Source organism: Haliotis cracherodii, unplaced genomic scaffold, assembly GCF_022045235.1.
Source record: "Haliotis cracherodii isolate W230 unplaced genomic scaffold, xgHalCrac1.p SCAF_14, whole genome shotgun sequence".
Classification (NCBI taxonomy): Eukaryota; Metazoa; Mollusca; class Gastropoda; order Lepetellida; family Haliotidae; genus Haliotis; species Haliotis cracherodii.
In genome coordinates this window covers 7305644-7321279 of record NW_027266269.1, presented here as the reverse complement: position 1 = coordinate 7321279, position 15636 = coordinate 7305644, and the positions used below count along the sequence as shown (strand labels likewise).

The 15636-nt window shown below is 41.5% G+C and overlaps 2 protein-coding genes across 2 annotated transcripts; both read left to right on the top strand.

Annotated features, from left to right (window-relative positions):
• Positions 1-446: 446 nt before the first annotated feature.
• On the top strand, positions 447-7253 carry LOC139460996 (uncharacterized). The gene is made up of 5 exons (XM_071242459.1): positions 447-519; positions 4030-4323; positions 4656-4706; positions 5424-5513; positions 7201-7253. The coding sequence occupies exons 2-4, from the start codon at positions 4041-4043 to the stop codon at positions 5498-5500; spliced, it is 411 nt and encodes a 136-aa protein (XP_071098560.1). The 5' UTR covers positions 447-519; positions 4030-4040; the 3' UTR covers positions 5501-5513; positions 7201-7253.
• Positions 7254-13027: 5774 nt separating this feature from the next.
• Positions 13028-15291, top strand: LOC139460862 (uncharacterized). The gene is made up of 3 exons (XM_071242340.1): positions 13028-13131; positions 14099-14352; positions 15257-15291. The coding sequence occupies exons 1-3, from the start codon at positions 13028-13030 to the stop codon at positions 15289-15291; spliced, it is 393 nt and encodes a 130-aa protein (XP_071098441.1).
• Positions 15292-15636: the final 345 nt, after the last annotated feature.

Below are 15636 nucleotides of genomic sequence, written 5' to 3'. Positions count from 1 at the left end.
TCCCTATGTATTTGTTTGACTAATTTATTTTTAAAATAACTTCTAACACTTTTTAAAAAAAAATAAAAAATTACTCTCATTGAAAAGAATAATGAAATATTAAATGTTCTCTTATTCAAGCCCCTTATTTGACAGAACGGAATTGTTTCCCGACTTATGTGCACCCTCCCTACCTTTCCAAACAGATGTCGCTGCTCTGGTGTTGTAGTGGCAGTGATACCAGCAGCCAATTAACTTTATCACATCCAGGTGCTAAGCTGTGATTAAAAATTAGGATCCGAGGCATGGTGACATAGCACATAGATAATGTACGTACTCAAAATCTAAATTCAGTGCACTTGTTATGTGTGAGTTGCAATCAAGCAGGAAACATTAGACGTGTCCCTTTTGAGGACAGGACATGACACCCCTTCAGCCAATGATGCGACACCCACAGCATCAGGATGGTATAAATGACGGCAGCCCAAGCAGGAAGGGGAGACTCCAGCAGGAAGCCGCACAGCAGAACGAAGAAGTAGAGTAAGTATCGCCCTTATTTTTCCGATGTTGAAAATTCACTCCTCTGATTAACTCGCAGGAATTACTGTAAGAGGCTATTTAATGGGTTCTGTGATGACACTTTTGGGAACTGGATTACTATATATTCCTGGCACTCTACTCCTTGTCGTAAGATGATATTTAATGATTCTGTGATTACACTTAAGGGACCACGGTTACAATATGTTCCTGGCACTCTGTTGCTTGTCGTAAGATGCTATTGAGTGATTCTGTGATTACACTTAGAGGACCTTGGTTACAATATGTTCCTGGCACTCTGTTGCTTGTCGTAAGATGCTATTGAATGATTCTGTGATTACACTTAGGGGACCTTGGTTACAATATGTTCCTGGCACTCTGTTGCTTGTCGTAAGATGCTATTGAATGATTCTGTGATTACACTTAGGGGACCAGGGTTAAAATATGTTCCTGGCACTCTATTGCTTGTCGTAAGATGCTATTTAATGGATTCTGTGATTACACTTAGGGGACCTTGGTTACAATATGTTCCTGGCACTCTGTTGCTTGTCGTAAGATGCTATTGAATGATTCTGTGATTATACTTAGGGGACCTTGGTTACAATATGTTCCTGGCACTCTGTTGCTTGTCGTAAGATGCTATTGAATGATTCTGTGATTACACTTAGGGGACCAGGGTTAAAATATGTTCCCGGCACTCTGTTGCTTGTCGTAAGATGCTATTGAATGATTCTGTGATTACACTTAGTGGACCAGGTTTACAATATGTTCCTGGCACTCTATTGCTTGTCGTAAGATGCTACTGAATGATTCTGTGATTACAATTTCGGGAACAGGGTTACAATATGTTCCTGGCACTCTATTGCTTGTCATAAGATGCTATTGAATGGAATCTGTGATTACACCTTCGGGACCAGGGTTACAATATGTTCCTGGCACTCTATTACTTCATCAACAGTACGCGTAATAACATCTACTGGGGCTACACAGGGCAGTGTTAAAATTCACTCCCCGGTTTAACTTGCAGGAGTTACTCTATAATTGTCGTAAGATGCTAATTAATGGATTCTGTGATTACACTTTAGTGATTACACTTTTGGGACCTGGGTTACAATGTGTTCCTGACACTCTATTGCTTGTCGTAAAATGCTATTTAATGAAATCTGTGATTACACTTTCGGGACCTTGGTTAAAGTATGTTTTGGCACTCTATTGCTTCATCCACATTAGAAACATCTACTGGGGCAACACAGGGCTGTGTCCTTTCACCAATATTATTTATCCTATACACAAACGTTTAAGTGTAAATGAAATACTAAAAAATATAATATGATGCATAATGGGCAACTAACGTGCAGTGAGTACGTTCGGGCTCAACTTACAGTTTACGGGAACGCTGTTATGACAGCCACGACCTCCGCCGACTAGGGCTGCACCCAGGTATGATCCATGGTATGCTGATGAGAGCCACCAAGAAAGCTAGGGCAGGAAACACATTCTTACGCATTCAAATACGCATTTACTTATATTGCTAATGAACAGATGTGAACGCATTCATATAAGCATTTACTTATATTGCTAATGAACAGATGTGAACGCATTCACATAAGCATTTACTTATATTGCTAATGAACAGATATGAACACTTATAAATCGATGCTCATGATGTCAATCACTGGATTGTCTCACACTGACGTTCACAAATTAGATTGTTTTAGCAGTTTCAGGAAATTGTTTCACAAAACATTTATTCACAGCATTTTAACGTTTACCTTTCTTGGCTGGTATGGTATAGTATTATTGTTTGCAATAAAGACAAATTATTCGAAGTTATCAATACTTCTAAAATCATTGGCTTCTCGTGTGACGACATTGGGATTTTTAGGAGCAGAAAACTCTTAGACAGTGAATGACATTAAATGACAGTACACATGTATTTTATATTTTCACAGTTGAATTTCTCCCTTCCGGGTGCCGACTGTGAATGTCCATAATGAAAACAATACGGCAATAATTCATACCAGCAACCATTCGTCTATACAAGCAGTTTAAGGATATTTGTTTGTTTGTTTGTTTGTTTGTTTGTTTGTTATACAAGCAGTTTAAGGATATTTGTTTGTTTGTTTGTTTGTTTGTTTGTTTGTTTGTTTGTTTGTTTGATGTTCAACGCCGCACTAAGCAATATTCCGACTATATGACGGCGGTCTGTAAATAATCGAATCGGGACCAGACAATCCATTGTTTGACATCATGAGCATCGATCCATGCAGTAGGGATACGATGACATGCATCAACCAAGTCAGCGATTCCACCCGATCCCGTTGGTCGACCGATCCTCCCGTTTTAATTAGACTTCTGTAACTTAACTTGATTTCGAAAGTGGGTTTTAGTCTCTGTGTGATACGTGTTCAGCATTTTACCCATACGTTTCTTTTCTGTCTGATGACACTTACAACATTAAAAAAATGTACACGTTTTAACCATGAATATATATTGAAGGGCGAAGATCCTCCATTCTGTGTCCCTTGGGATGAAAGGTTCACTGTTAAACATATGTTGCTTGACTGTGTCGACTTTTCTATCGCAAGTAATAATTATTACCATTCAACTTCTTTGAAGGATCTTTTTATAAATATCAATGCTCGTTTAATTCTCATTTTTTTTAAAGAAATGGATTATTTGATAAATTTTGGGGTTTGAATTTTTTTAAATTACTATGATGTTATTAACAACTGAGATTATTGAAGGCTGTGCCACTCAGGGGGTTAACGTAGTGTAAAATTATTGTCCCCCTAAAAGTGGCACGTGAGTCCATCTATGTTGGAGTGTATAATATCAACTAGTGTTTTAATGAATTGACTGGGCTTCTATTGTTAATATCGGTTAGTATTACACACAATCACTGGTGACCAAAGTGATGGCATAAATCCTGCCGGTAGTCATGCAGGAAGCAATGCACTGTAAGTCCCCATCATTCCCACTTGTGGTCTATTGCTTGTGGTCTATAGCCTGGTTTTAATTTATAGGAACTAATCTACTAAAAATTCTTTGTTTTATTATTGCTTAGGTTTGTTTTATATATAAACTGTGATATTCATCTGACCGTTTTACTGTCCTTCGTCAACAGGTCTTTAATTATAGTAACTACCTTGTTCTCATCGCAATATGGCTGCAATATTGCCGACGCGATGTAAAACTTTAACTCACTCACTTCAAAACACGGACTAAAAACGCATATTATTAAATCTGAACATATATGTTTATAATTTTTGTTAATCTTATTCTCCTTTGCGCAGCAAATACCCTTTATGAATGTAGATATTGGCCAATGGGAGGAGGGGTTGAGCAGAACTCCCCTTGTGAAAATGTGTTGATAAATATCTAACTTTTTGGAGGGGAAAAGTGCGCGATTGAGTGTGTGCAAGAGGATTCGGGGGGTGGGAGTCTGTCCAGTGCGAAGTTCTACAACAGACAAACAAAACGTCTTTAATCCAAAACTTTTTGCGAGTTTAGCGTCAAACACGATGTTGCGAGTGAGCCACGCCCTGGTCCTGCTGCTGGTGGTAGCGATGCTGATGCCCGAGAGTGACGGTTGGCGGAGGAGGAGGAGGAGGAGGAGGCGTCGGAGGGTCGTGATACAGCAAAGCCATCATACCAACACCAACAACTGCCACTGCGGCGCAACCATCAAGGAACTTCTGGACCTGTTGCGAGCCTTGAGGGCAAAGAAACTGGGTAGACGGGACGTTTCCACGATTCTCGATGTTGATGAAGGCGACCCACTCCTGGCAGAGTTGATGCAGAAACGTGAGCATTACCTGATAATTCCACAAATATATGTAGTAGTTTATGAATCTAGCTACCTGACAAGTGTACTGTGTCCTATACTCAGATAAAAGGGCTTAGTGACCCTCTTGTCTGATGCGACACAATTCGCCGTGCTCAGAGGCGTTTTAAACACCTGTGTGCGTGGTATCAAACTCTAGATTCGCCCTGTCTGTTGTCTTATCACCATGGGGGAAATATTTAGACAAGGAAAAATAACTCTTTTGTTAAAGTGCGAACAATGTGAAACATGATTCGAGCATTAATAATTCAAGTTGCATATTGTTAATATAATACGTGCACAATATTTACAGGTGACGGGATGGTTGCTAAAGAAGAGCTGTACGATGCTGCAAAACGAGCAGGTAAGTGAAGCGAGTGAATTTATATTTTTTAAAATGATGCAGCTGTTTTGTTTTGTTACGTGAAATGTGTATATACTTTGGGAGAGAACAGTTTTCGAAATAATATAAAAATCACCTACGTTAGAATCGAGTTGTATTATGCTCGATTGCTGGTTGCTAAAGGCCGCATGCAGCAAAATTCTAGCTGTATGACGGCAGTCTGTAAATAATCCAGTGATTGACGTCATGAGCATCGATCCACGCAATTGGGATACAATGACATGCATCAACCAAGTCAGCGAGTCTGACCACCCGATCCCGTTAGTCGCCTCTTACAACAAGAATGCGTTGCTGAAGACCTATTCTATCCCGGAAATTCACGGGTCGTTAGGCAAAAGTAATTTTGTGATTTTATTTGACGCTTTCCTGATGTCTGGGGAAACCTTAGTATCTCGAAACCAAATCCATTGGGGGTAAAAGTAAAAATTATATGAATCGATTAGGGTAGACTCGCTGACTTGGTTGATGCATGTCATCGATCCCAATTGCGTGGATCAATGCTCATGATATCAATCACTGGATTATCTGGCCCAGACTCGATTAGATACAGATCACCGTCATATAGCTGGAAAACTGCTGAGTGCGGCGTTAAACAATAAACCAACCAATTGGAAATAGGTGATGACTCTTTCATCAGTAATGAAAGTCAGTAATTCTCTTCTTTTCAATATTCCGCAGCTACTCGCTCGCAGAACAGGAACCAGTGTCACTGCGGAAAGAAGGTGCTGCAACAGTTTGGTCGTAGCCTGGACTGACGATCCATCCTCAGTGAGTACACTTCATGTTGTCAACCTGGAACTTGGTACCTTGTTACCATGGCTTTCAATGTCTTTGTTGGTATAGCTAATGGCAAATGTTGAAGTCGAACAAAAATAGTTGGTTTATGTACACCTAAGCCTCCCTCACTCACCTCCGACTCTTACACAAAGTCGGCGTGGTCAGTGTGCATGGTGAGGGATTACGTTTATTTCTTTGTTGTTTAACGCCGCACTCAGCAATATTCCAGCTAAATGACGGCGGTCTGTAAATAATCGAGTCTGCACCAGACAATCCAGTTATTGACATCATGAGGATCGATCCACACAATTGGGATACGATGACATGCATCAACCAACCCTATCCCGTTAGTCGCCTCTTACGACAAGCATAGTCACCTTTTACGACAAGCATGGTTTGCTGAATACCTATTCTACCCCAAAAATTATTGTCCCCCTGAGAGGGTATGTAAGACCACCTCTTTCAAAGTATATTTATATCTACCTCTATTTTAACTGCAGAATATTTGTTAACTTTTAATATCTGGCTAAACTCGCAATAATCACCACTAACTTGGGGAAGTGTAAATCCTGCTGGAGAACCATGCAGGTAGCAGAGGTACCGTAAGTCCCCTTGGTCCCCAGTATGGTGATTTTAACCTTGTTGCTGGCGATCTATAGCCCCATTTTTATATTGTGTCGTTCCTTAATAATCAGATATTTTTAGTGTTCTACAACTAGTTTTAAACTGTGATATATTGCTAGTTATTATACTGTCCTTCGTCGACAGTTTTTATGTCTATTGTATAACTTGTTCAAGTCACATTATGGCTGAAATATTGCCGACGTGACTTTAATTAAACTCACTCACTCACTATTCTACCCCCGGATCTTCACGGCAAGATCTGCTTGCGATTTTCGATGTTCATGTTGAATCATGTTTGTACTTGTTGTAGCTTTGTTAGATGCATAGAAATATAAGTGAACCAAGGTATTGGCTACAAAGTTGGCTAACGGTTCAGGTTGGATAGGTATTGAATTAATGGGTTTTGCGACAGTGAGTGAGTGAGTTGGGTTTAACACCACTTTTAACAATATTCCAGTTATATCGCGGCGTCAGCTTAATGTGGGAGGAAAGCCCGAAGTGATTCAGGTCTCAGACGTTTACCACTTCGGTGAAACCCATGAGCATGGGTATTGTGCTGACAAACCAAGAAACATAATCGGGGCGAACCGGGATTCGAACCCACAATCATAGGTTTCTGGCGTGCCCAAGGGACGCGACTAAGCACATCGAATCGCTGCGCCTTAGACGTCTTGGCCACCCGCGCCCCCGGGGGATTTGCTACATAGGAAGATATATTGTCTTGAGTTGTCGTATAAGTATTATATGTAACCATTTCAATGCGTCGTCCTGTGACAATATCCTCACATGGCAACTGTAATTATGATTATATAAATGTTAATAGCACCCCCTTTATAATGGAGAATAAGCAGTCATTTCATTGATGGCCAGACTGCATACTTGCCACATATAAAGCTTTTGGAGCCCATTTTCAGTCCAAAGAGTCAGCAGTACACTTAAAAATCAATCAAAGAATAAAGAAAGAAGTTTTCGCTTTTGTGTTTCTGAAAATTCCCAGTGTGATCCATAAAAACACGACCATTTCTTCATTTCAACTTATTCCTTTTTATTTCAGATGTCCCGGAGACACGAGTTGCCACAGACTGACAAATAAACATAAAGCATGCAGCCTGTTATTTCTGTTTTCCTTTATTGTCTTGGTCCGTGGTTCGATCCCCGGTCGCGTTATTTCAAAAGACGTTAAAAGCTGGTACTTATTGGTACCCTGTCTGGTGCTCGGCATTAAGGGGCTAAAACAGGGACTGATCTACTCGGAGTCAGTATACTGTGTCTGAGTTGGATATTCATGTTAAACCGCGGCATGGTATCTCAGTGAGGTAGCTCGATAAATCGGCATCAGTCCGGTCTAGTACAAGCAGCCACACAAACACACACACACACACGCGCGCGCTTGCACGTCGCTATATAAGTGCAATAATCTTGGACGCGACGTTAAACCCAATTTCACCTCACCTCACCTTTATTGTCTTATAAGATTTAAACCTTTGTGAAAGGACACACTTAGCAGTGATTCAGTGAATATGGTTTTACGCCGCTTTTAGCAATATTCCAGCAATATCACGGCGGGGACACCGGAAATGGGCTTCACACATTGTACCCATGTCGGGAATCGAACCCGGGTCTTCGGCGTGACGAGCGAACGCTTTAACCACTAGGCTACCCGACCGCCCCCGTGGTGGTACGTATTCCTGTGCATAGCGCACAGATCACAAATCAGGTGAAGTTCAGTGACGTCGGTCCCAGGAAGTCCCCGGATGGGTGACCGCGTTTCGGCAGCTTGGCTCCTGCCCCACTCTGATTGGTTGATTGGTTTGTTGTTTTACCCATACCAGCCGAAAAAGGTGACTATGCTTGTCGTAAGAGGCGACTATCGGGATCGGGTGGTCAGGCCCGCTGACTTGGTTGATGCATGTCATCAATCCCAATTGCGTAGATCGATGCTCATGATATCAATCACTGGACTGTCTGGTCCAGACTCGATTATTTTACAGACCGCTGTCACACAGCTTGGATATTGATATTTTTGTAGCCAGAAATTTAAGGGTAATTAAGTATTGGATTAAGTTACTTTGAATGATGCCTGATAGATACCCATATCAGTGTTATAAAATGTCAAAGGTACTTGATGATAATGGAAAAAATTATTGGTTTTCAGATGTGAGAAATCTATTATTTGTTAGTGGCTTTTCATATGTATGGAGGTCTCAAGATTTTAAATATTCATTTAAGCAAAGACTGGAGGATATATTTTGTCAACAGTGGCACCAAAGTATTTCTGAATCACTTTATCTTAGCAAGTACAGCAAAGTAAAATCATTGTTACAAACTGAAAGATATTTAACTTGTTTAAATGATAAAAGTTTATTCAGAGCTTATTGTAAACTTAGAATTTCATTGCATAATTTTAATGTAAGTATATGTCGCAGGTCCAAAGTCAGTGACATTGTAGGATGAATACCATGTCTTACTTATATGTGAAACGTATTCCCATTTAAGGTTTAAATTTCTCCCCATGTTGCAAGGTATTTTTAAAGACCGTCATTTAAATGATAAATCTGCTAAACTCTGAAAATCCTGATATGATCAATGCTGTTTCTGTATTCTTAAAACATGTCTTGATAACGAGGAATTTGTTACTTGATTTAAAATCTGATCATGTACATCACGTGACCTATGGGCCTTGATGCCTAAATTACTGAAATAAACTGTCTGTCTGTCTGATATTGCTGAATGCGGCGTTAAACAACAAACAAACTAACAAACAAATCTATACCGAGAGCAACAAAAGCTTATTAGTTTCACATAACAGCTTATCCCATGTAGGAGGGTCGTGATGGGTTTTAATGTTTAACGTAAACCACACTTCAAACACTATCGTAAACGTAAAATTCATCTTTTTTTATCGTAAATGCTTATCGTAAAATACCAAAAAATAACTGCTTAACGTAAATAAATAATTTACTGCTTAAAGTAAAATGATTGAAATGGTCAAAAACAGTCTGTCTTCAAGACCCAAATGCTTTGCCACTGACGCAGGGGACCAGTCTAGAATGTTTAGCGATTTGAGATTTTACCAGGTATTAAAAATATGAATTGTCAGGATGAAACGAAAGCAGAATTAAAAGATCCATGTCCCTCTATGGCCGATTTAGGAATTTTTCGCGACGATTTTATTGAAAAAGAAGAAAAATTACTGCTTAATGAAAAAGTACCCTAAATTTTACTGCTTTCTGCTTATGGGACCCACCCATCAGGACCCTCTTGTAGCTGGAATATGTCGGAGTGTTGCGTTAAACACAGGAAGGACCAGGTGTGTGTTGTGTAATCTAATCGAGGGTAGGTCAGTTCTGTCCAGTCACGGAGCATAGTTCCTGTGTTGAGTGATGCACCAGATGATGATGTAGAGCTGGGAACACATGGAACTAGTCATCCATGTGGAGAGTGATGGTGCCAGCTGATTGTCTCACACACCATCCAGTGTGACACCAGTTTATAGATTAGAACAGTAGTTCATCCATATCACAGCGTTTGGTCATAATGTGGAGGGGCGGTCGGGTAGCCTAGTGGTTAAAGCGTTCGCTCGTCGCGCCGAAGACCCGGGTTCGATTCCCGACATGGGTACAATGTGTGAAGCCCATTTCTGGTGTCCCCCGCCGTGATATTGCTGGAATATTGCTAAAAGCGGCGTTAAACCATACTCACTCACTCACTCATAATGTGGAAGCGTAGATTGGAGATTTTTCGGTTGGTTGGTTTGTTGTTTGACGCCGCACTCAGCAATATTCCAGCTATATGACGGCAGTCTGTACAGAATAGAGTCTGGACCAGACAATCCAGTGATTGATATCATGACCATCGATCCACGCAATTGGGATCGATGACATGCATAAACCAAGTCAGCGAGCCCGAGCCCGTTAGTCGCCTCTTACGATAAGAAGTGTCGCCATTTAAGGCAAGCGTAGGTTAGTGAAGACCTATTCTATCCCAGGCCTTCACGGGTGTCACAGCGTTTGAACATAATATGGAAGCATAGATTATTGTGAAACGTATGCAAAGCGTATGAAGGCATGACATTGCTGTAGGGATGGGAGAAATTGAGTTTGCACCATTTATAAATTGTGTGAAACAATTATGGGTTCATCCTCCTTTATGCAGGGTATGTCCATCAATACTGCATGATGAATGTCCTATGTCTAGTAGAGTCCAGTAGAGTCTTGAGCCTAAACTAACCCACCTCTTCTCAACCTTACCGAAACACACATGCACATGCAAATATATATACATGTACACACACACACACATTATACCTGAACATACACATATATACATAAACACACATACCCATGCACACACACACACACACATTATACCTGAACATACACATATATACATAAACACACATACACATGCAAATAAATTACACATACACACACATATATATATATATACATGTGCACACACATGACGTATACGTATTTTGCTGTGTTCAAAACTGACACACTGTGTGTATATGCAACGCTATACACATCTGTCTTCTGTACTGACACCCGTGTGTATATGTAACCTACGTATATCTTACGTCATCCAAACAGTAGACGTTTATACTGGGATGAAACCCACAACCATGTATATCTTACGTCGTCCAAACAGTAGACGTTTATACTGGGATGAAACCCACAACCATGTATATCTTACGTCGTCCAAACAGTAGACGTTTATACTGGGATGAAACCCACAACCATGTATATCTTACGTCGTCCAAACAGTAGACGCTTATACTGGGATGAAACCCACAACCATGTATATCTTACGTCGTCCAAACAGTAGACGCTTATACTGGGATGAAACCCACAACCATGTATATCTTACGTCGTCCAAACAGTAGACGCTTATACTGGGATGAAACCCACAACCATGTATATCTTACATCGTCCAAACAGTAGACGCTTATACTGGGATGAAACCCACAACCATGTATATCTTACGTCGTCCAAACAGTAGACATTTATACTGGGATGAAACCCACAACCATGTATATCTTACGTCGTCCAAACAGTAGACGTTTATACTGGGATGAAACCCACAACCATGTATATCTTACGTCGTCCAAACAGTAGACGTTTACACAGGGATGAAACCCACAAGCACGTATATCTTACATCGTCCAAACAGTAGACGTTTATACTGGGATGAAACCCACAACCATGTATATCTTACGTCGTCCAAACAGTAGACGTTTATACTGGGATGAAACCCACAACCATGTATATCTTACATCGTCCAAACAGTAGACGCTTATACTGGGATGAAACCCACAACCATGTATATCTTACGTCGTCCAAACAGTAGACATTTATACTGGGATGAAACCCACAAGCACGTATATCTTACGTCGTCCAAACAGTAGACATTTACACTGGGATAAAACCCACAAGCACGTATATCTTACGTCGTCCAAACAGTAGACATTTACACTGGGATAAAACCCACAAGCACGTATATCTTACGTCGTCGAGACAATAAGACGGTTACACAAGGATGAAACCCACAAGCACAGGTATCTTATGTAGGCCAGATAGTAGAAGGTTCCTGGGATGAAACCCATGAGCACGGGTATCTTATGTAGACCAGATAGTAGACGTTTACACTGGGATGAAACCCATGAGCACGGGTATCTTACGTCGACCAGATAGTAGACGGTTACACTGAGATGAAACCCACAAGCACAGGCATCTTATGTTGGCCAGATAGTAGAAGGTTTCTGGGATGAAACCCATGAGCACGGGTAACTTACATCGCCCAAATAGTAGACGGTTCCTGGGATGAAACCCATGAGCACAGGTATCTTACATCGCCCAAATAGTAGACGGTTCCTGGGATGAAACCCATGAGCACGGGTATCTTATGTAGACCAGATAGTAGACGGTTACACTGGGATGAAACCCACAAGCACAGGCATCTTATGTTGGCCAGACAGTAGACGGTTCCTGGGATGAAACCCATGAGCACAGGTATCTTATGTAGACCAGATAGGAGACGGTTCCTGGGATGAAACCCACAAGCATGGGTATTTTACGTCACCATGTCATCGATCCCAATTGCTTGGATCGATGTTCATGATATCAATCCCTGGATTGTCTTGTCCAGAGACTCGATCATTTACAGAACGCCGTCATAAAGCTGGAATATTGCTGAGTGCGGCGTTAGAAACAAACCAACAAACCAACCAACGTTGCCCAGACAGTAGACGGTTACACTGGGATGAAACCCAAGAGCACGGGTATCTTACGGCAACGAAACAGAAGGCGTTAACACTCGGATGAAACCCATGAGCGAGAACATCATCCATCATGAGCATCGATCCACGCAATTGGGATGCGATGACATGCATCAACCAAGTCAGAAAGCCTGACCACCCGATCCCGTTAGTTGCGTTAGTTACGGTAAGTATAGTCGCCTATTACGGCAAGCATGGGTTCCTGAAGACCTATTCTACCCCGGATATTCAAGGGTCCAGTCATCTTAATGTTCGATTTGGATCGGTAGGTGATACAAAACATATCAGCTGCGTTTCTTTGTTAGTTTTTTTTTTGTTACATTCGGCGGTTCAAAAAGAACATCATTTGGATTTCAAAATTTTCAAAATTTTCGATTTTTAAGTCCTGCGGTCCGCAAACCTAAAATATACACCGTAAGACCTTATGAATTGTTGTTAGCACTGGTTCAATACACGTTTGTGATTTTCATAGGTAACATGTTTGACACATAGACGTGATTGTGGCATCGACCAGGAAGTGCTGTATCTATGCTTCACTTCACGCACCGTGTGAACTGCGGTACACAACGCTGTCGCCCGGAACTCATCAAACTCTTCTCAACCAATGACTTTTTTCACACTGTGCCATGATTGTAGAGTGGATAGTCAGTTACAGATAAACGTTGTACTCACACCATCAGACAGTCCCGCTCCGAAACAAGTATCAAGGTAAGTTTGTAGCGTCTATTTACAGTAAACTACGGTTATAACGAACTCAAAGGGATCACTAATTTTAATTCGGTATAACCGTAGTTCGTCATAAGCAAATGTACGGAACAGATACAGCATATAGACAGGATAAAAAAAATAGTTCGTTATATCCGTCAGTTCGTTATAAGCGTAGTTTACTGTATTGTTTAACAGTACACAATATTCCAGCAAGCGCCGATACAACCCTTCGGGAAGAAGTGGGCTATACTTTACTTATTTTTCAATTACTCAATAAATCGGGGGGAAATTGAGTTTTTAATCAAATATTGGTTTATTTATTTTTACGTCACCAAATGATTTTGTTCTGGTTTTTTTTTAAATTTAATAATGTTTCAAAATGGTGTCTGGTTGCGCACCCCTGCATCCACAATTCCATCCGTGAAGATCCGGGTTAGAATAGGCCTTCAACAACCCATGCTTGCCGTAAAAGGCGACTAACGGGATCGGGTGGTCAGGCTTGCTGGAATATTGACGTGACTAAAGATACAAACAATATTACTGACCGTTTAGTCGCTTCTTACGACAGCACAGGTTGGATGGGGACCTTAGGGTAAGAGTCGGAGTATGATTTGGTTGGTTGGTTTGTTGTTTAACGCCGCACTCAGCAATATTCCAGCTATATGACGGCGGTCTGTAAATAATCGAGTCTGGACCAGACAATGAAGTGATTGATGTCATTAACATCGATTCACGCAATTGGGAAACGATGACATGTATCAACCAAGTCATCGAGCGTGACAACCCGATCCCGTTAGTCGCCTCTTACGACAAGCATAGTCGCCTTTTACAGCAAGAATGGGTTGCTGAAGACCTATTCTAACCCGGATCTTCACGGGTCCGATTATTTAGAGTCCGCCGTAACATAGCTGGAATATTGAGTGCAACGTTAAACACCAAACAAACACATGAATTTTTGTTTTCAAAGGATGACGTTACGTCTGAGACACGCGCTGGTCCTGCTGCTGATGCTGCTGTTTCTGGAGGGTGGCGAGGGATGGTGGAACAGAAGACGTCTGAGGCTAGTGAGACAACGTCCCAGCCCCACCAACACCAACAAATGCCAAGTGTTAAGAGACTTACTGAAGAAGACACGTTTGTCCCAACGGGATATTTCCATGATACTGAACGCGGATGACGACCCTATCATGACAAAATACAAGCAGAACTCAGTGGATCAACGTAAGCATTCATAGTTCAGCGGGGAGTAAAAAAATGATCACGTCGGGATTCTGGGTTAGAATTGGTCCCCAGGAACCTTTCTGTGTTTGTTGTTTAACGCCGCACTCAGCAATATTCCAGCTATATGACGGCGGACCCATGAAGATCCGGGGTAGAATAGGTCTTCAGCAACCCATGCTTGCCGTAAAAGCCGACTATGCTTGTCGTAAGAGGCGACTAACGGGATCGGGTGGTCAGGCTCGCTGACTTGGTTAACGTATGTCGTATCCCAATTGTGTGGATTGATGCTCATGATGTCACTCACTGAATTGTCTGGTCAAAAGTCGATTATTTTCAGACCGTTTTCATATAGCTGGACTATTTGCTGAGTGCGGCGTTAAACTACAAACAAATAATCAAGTCTGGACCAGGCAATCCAGTGATTGACATCAAGAGCATCGATCTAGGTATTTGGGATACGATGACATGCATCAAAGTCAGCGAGCGTCACCCGATCCCGTTAGTCACCTCTTACGACTAGCACAGTCGCCTTTTACGTCCGGAATGGGTTGCTAAAGACCTATTCTACCCCGGATCTTCACGGGTCCGTCGTCGCCTCTTACGACAGGCATGGGTTGCTGAAGACCAATTCTAACCTGGATCTTCACAGGACTTAAGGGATCGAGTGGTCAGGCGCGGCGACTTGTTTTCTTAATGAATGTCACCTTATGCGGACGGCGGGGTCGTTTCAAAGTTTATCGGAATATAAACGCAAACATAATTGCTTGGTTAGCCAATCAAACGCCATTGAATCAATTGGAATGTTTAATTCATAAATATTCAATTGAACATCAGTCCTGATTTTATTTGGCGAGGAATGGCACCGTCTGGATTAACGAGGTTTTGCTGTATTGTCTATTTTCAGGTGACAGTATGGCTGCAGGCGAAACATTGCATTGAACAGTCAAACGATGAGGTATGTCATACGTCGAAAATGGGGATTGTTCGGTATGAATTGTAAATTAGAGTGGAGACATTTACTAAGACCCGTTATGTTTGTAAACTAAAAATTCAGCATTCGCGTTTGTGTACAGTGTACAGTAGATCTCCAGTATCACATGCTTGTCTTCTCGTGGTGTACAGTAGATCTCTGGTATCACATGCTTGTCTTCTCGTGGTGTACAGTAGATCTCCAGTATCACATGCTTGTCTTCTCGTAGGAATGTGGTGTGGAGTAGATCGCCAGTATCACATGCTTGTCTTCTCGTGGTGTACAGTAGATCTCCAGTATCTCATGCTTGTCTT

Bases quoted from the DNA above. Each gene is read 5' to 3' on its own strand.
- LOC139460996 (XM_071242459.1), top strand. From the start codon at position 4,041: ATGTTGCGAGTGAGCCACGCCCTGGTCCTGCTGCTGGTGGTAGCGATG. The intron at 4,324-4,655 runs GTGAGCATTACC...CAATATTTACAG, and splicing joins GGCAGAGTTGATGCAGAAAC to GTGACGGGATGGTTGCTAAA. The intron at 4,707-5,423 runs GTAAGTGAAGCG...AATATTCCGCAG, and splicing joins CGATGCTGCAAAACGAGCAG to CTACTCGCTCGCAGAACAGG.
- LOC139460862 (XM_071242340.1), top strand. From the start codon at position 13,028: ATGACTTTTTTCACACTGTGCCATGATTGTAGAGTGGATAGTCAGTTA. The intron at 13,132-14,098 runs GTAAGTTTGTAG...TTGTTTTCAAAG, and splicing joins GCTCCGAAACAAGTATCAAG to GATGACGTTACGTCTGAGAC. The intron at 14,353-15,256 runs GTAAGCATTCAT...GTCTATTTTCAG, and splicing joins GCAGAACTCAGTGGATCAAC to GTGACAGTATGGCTGCAGGC.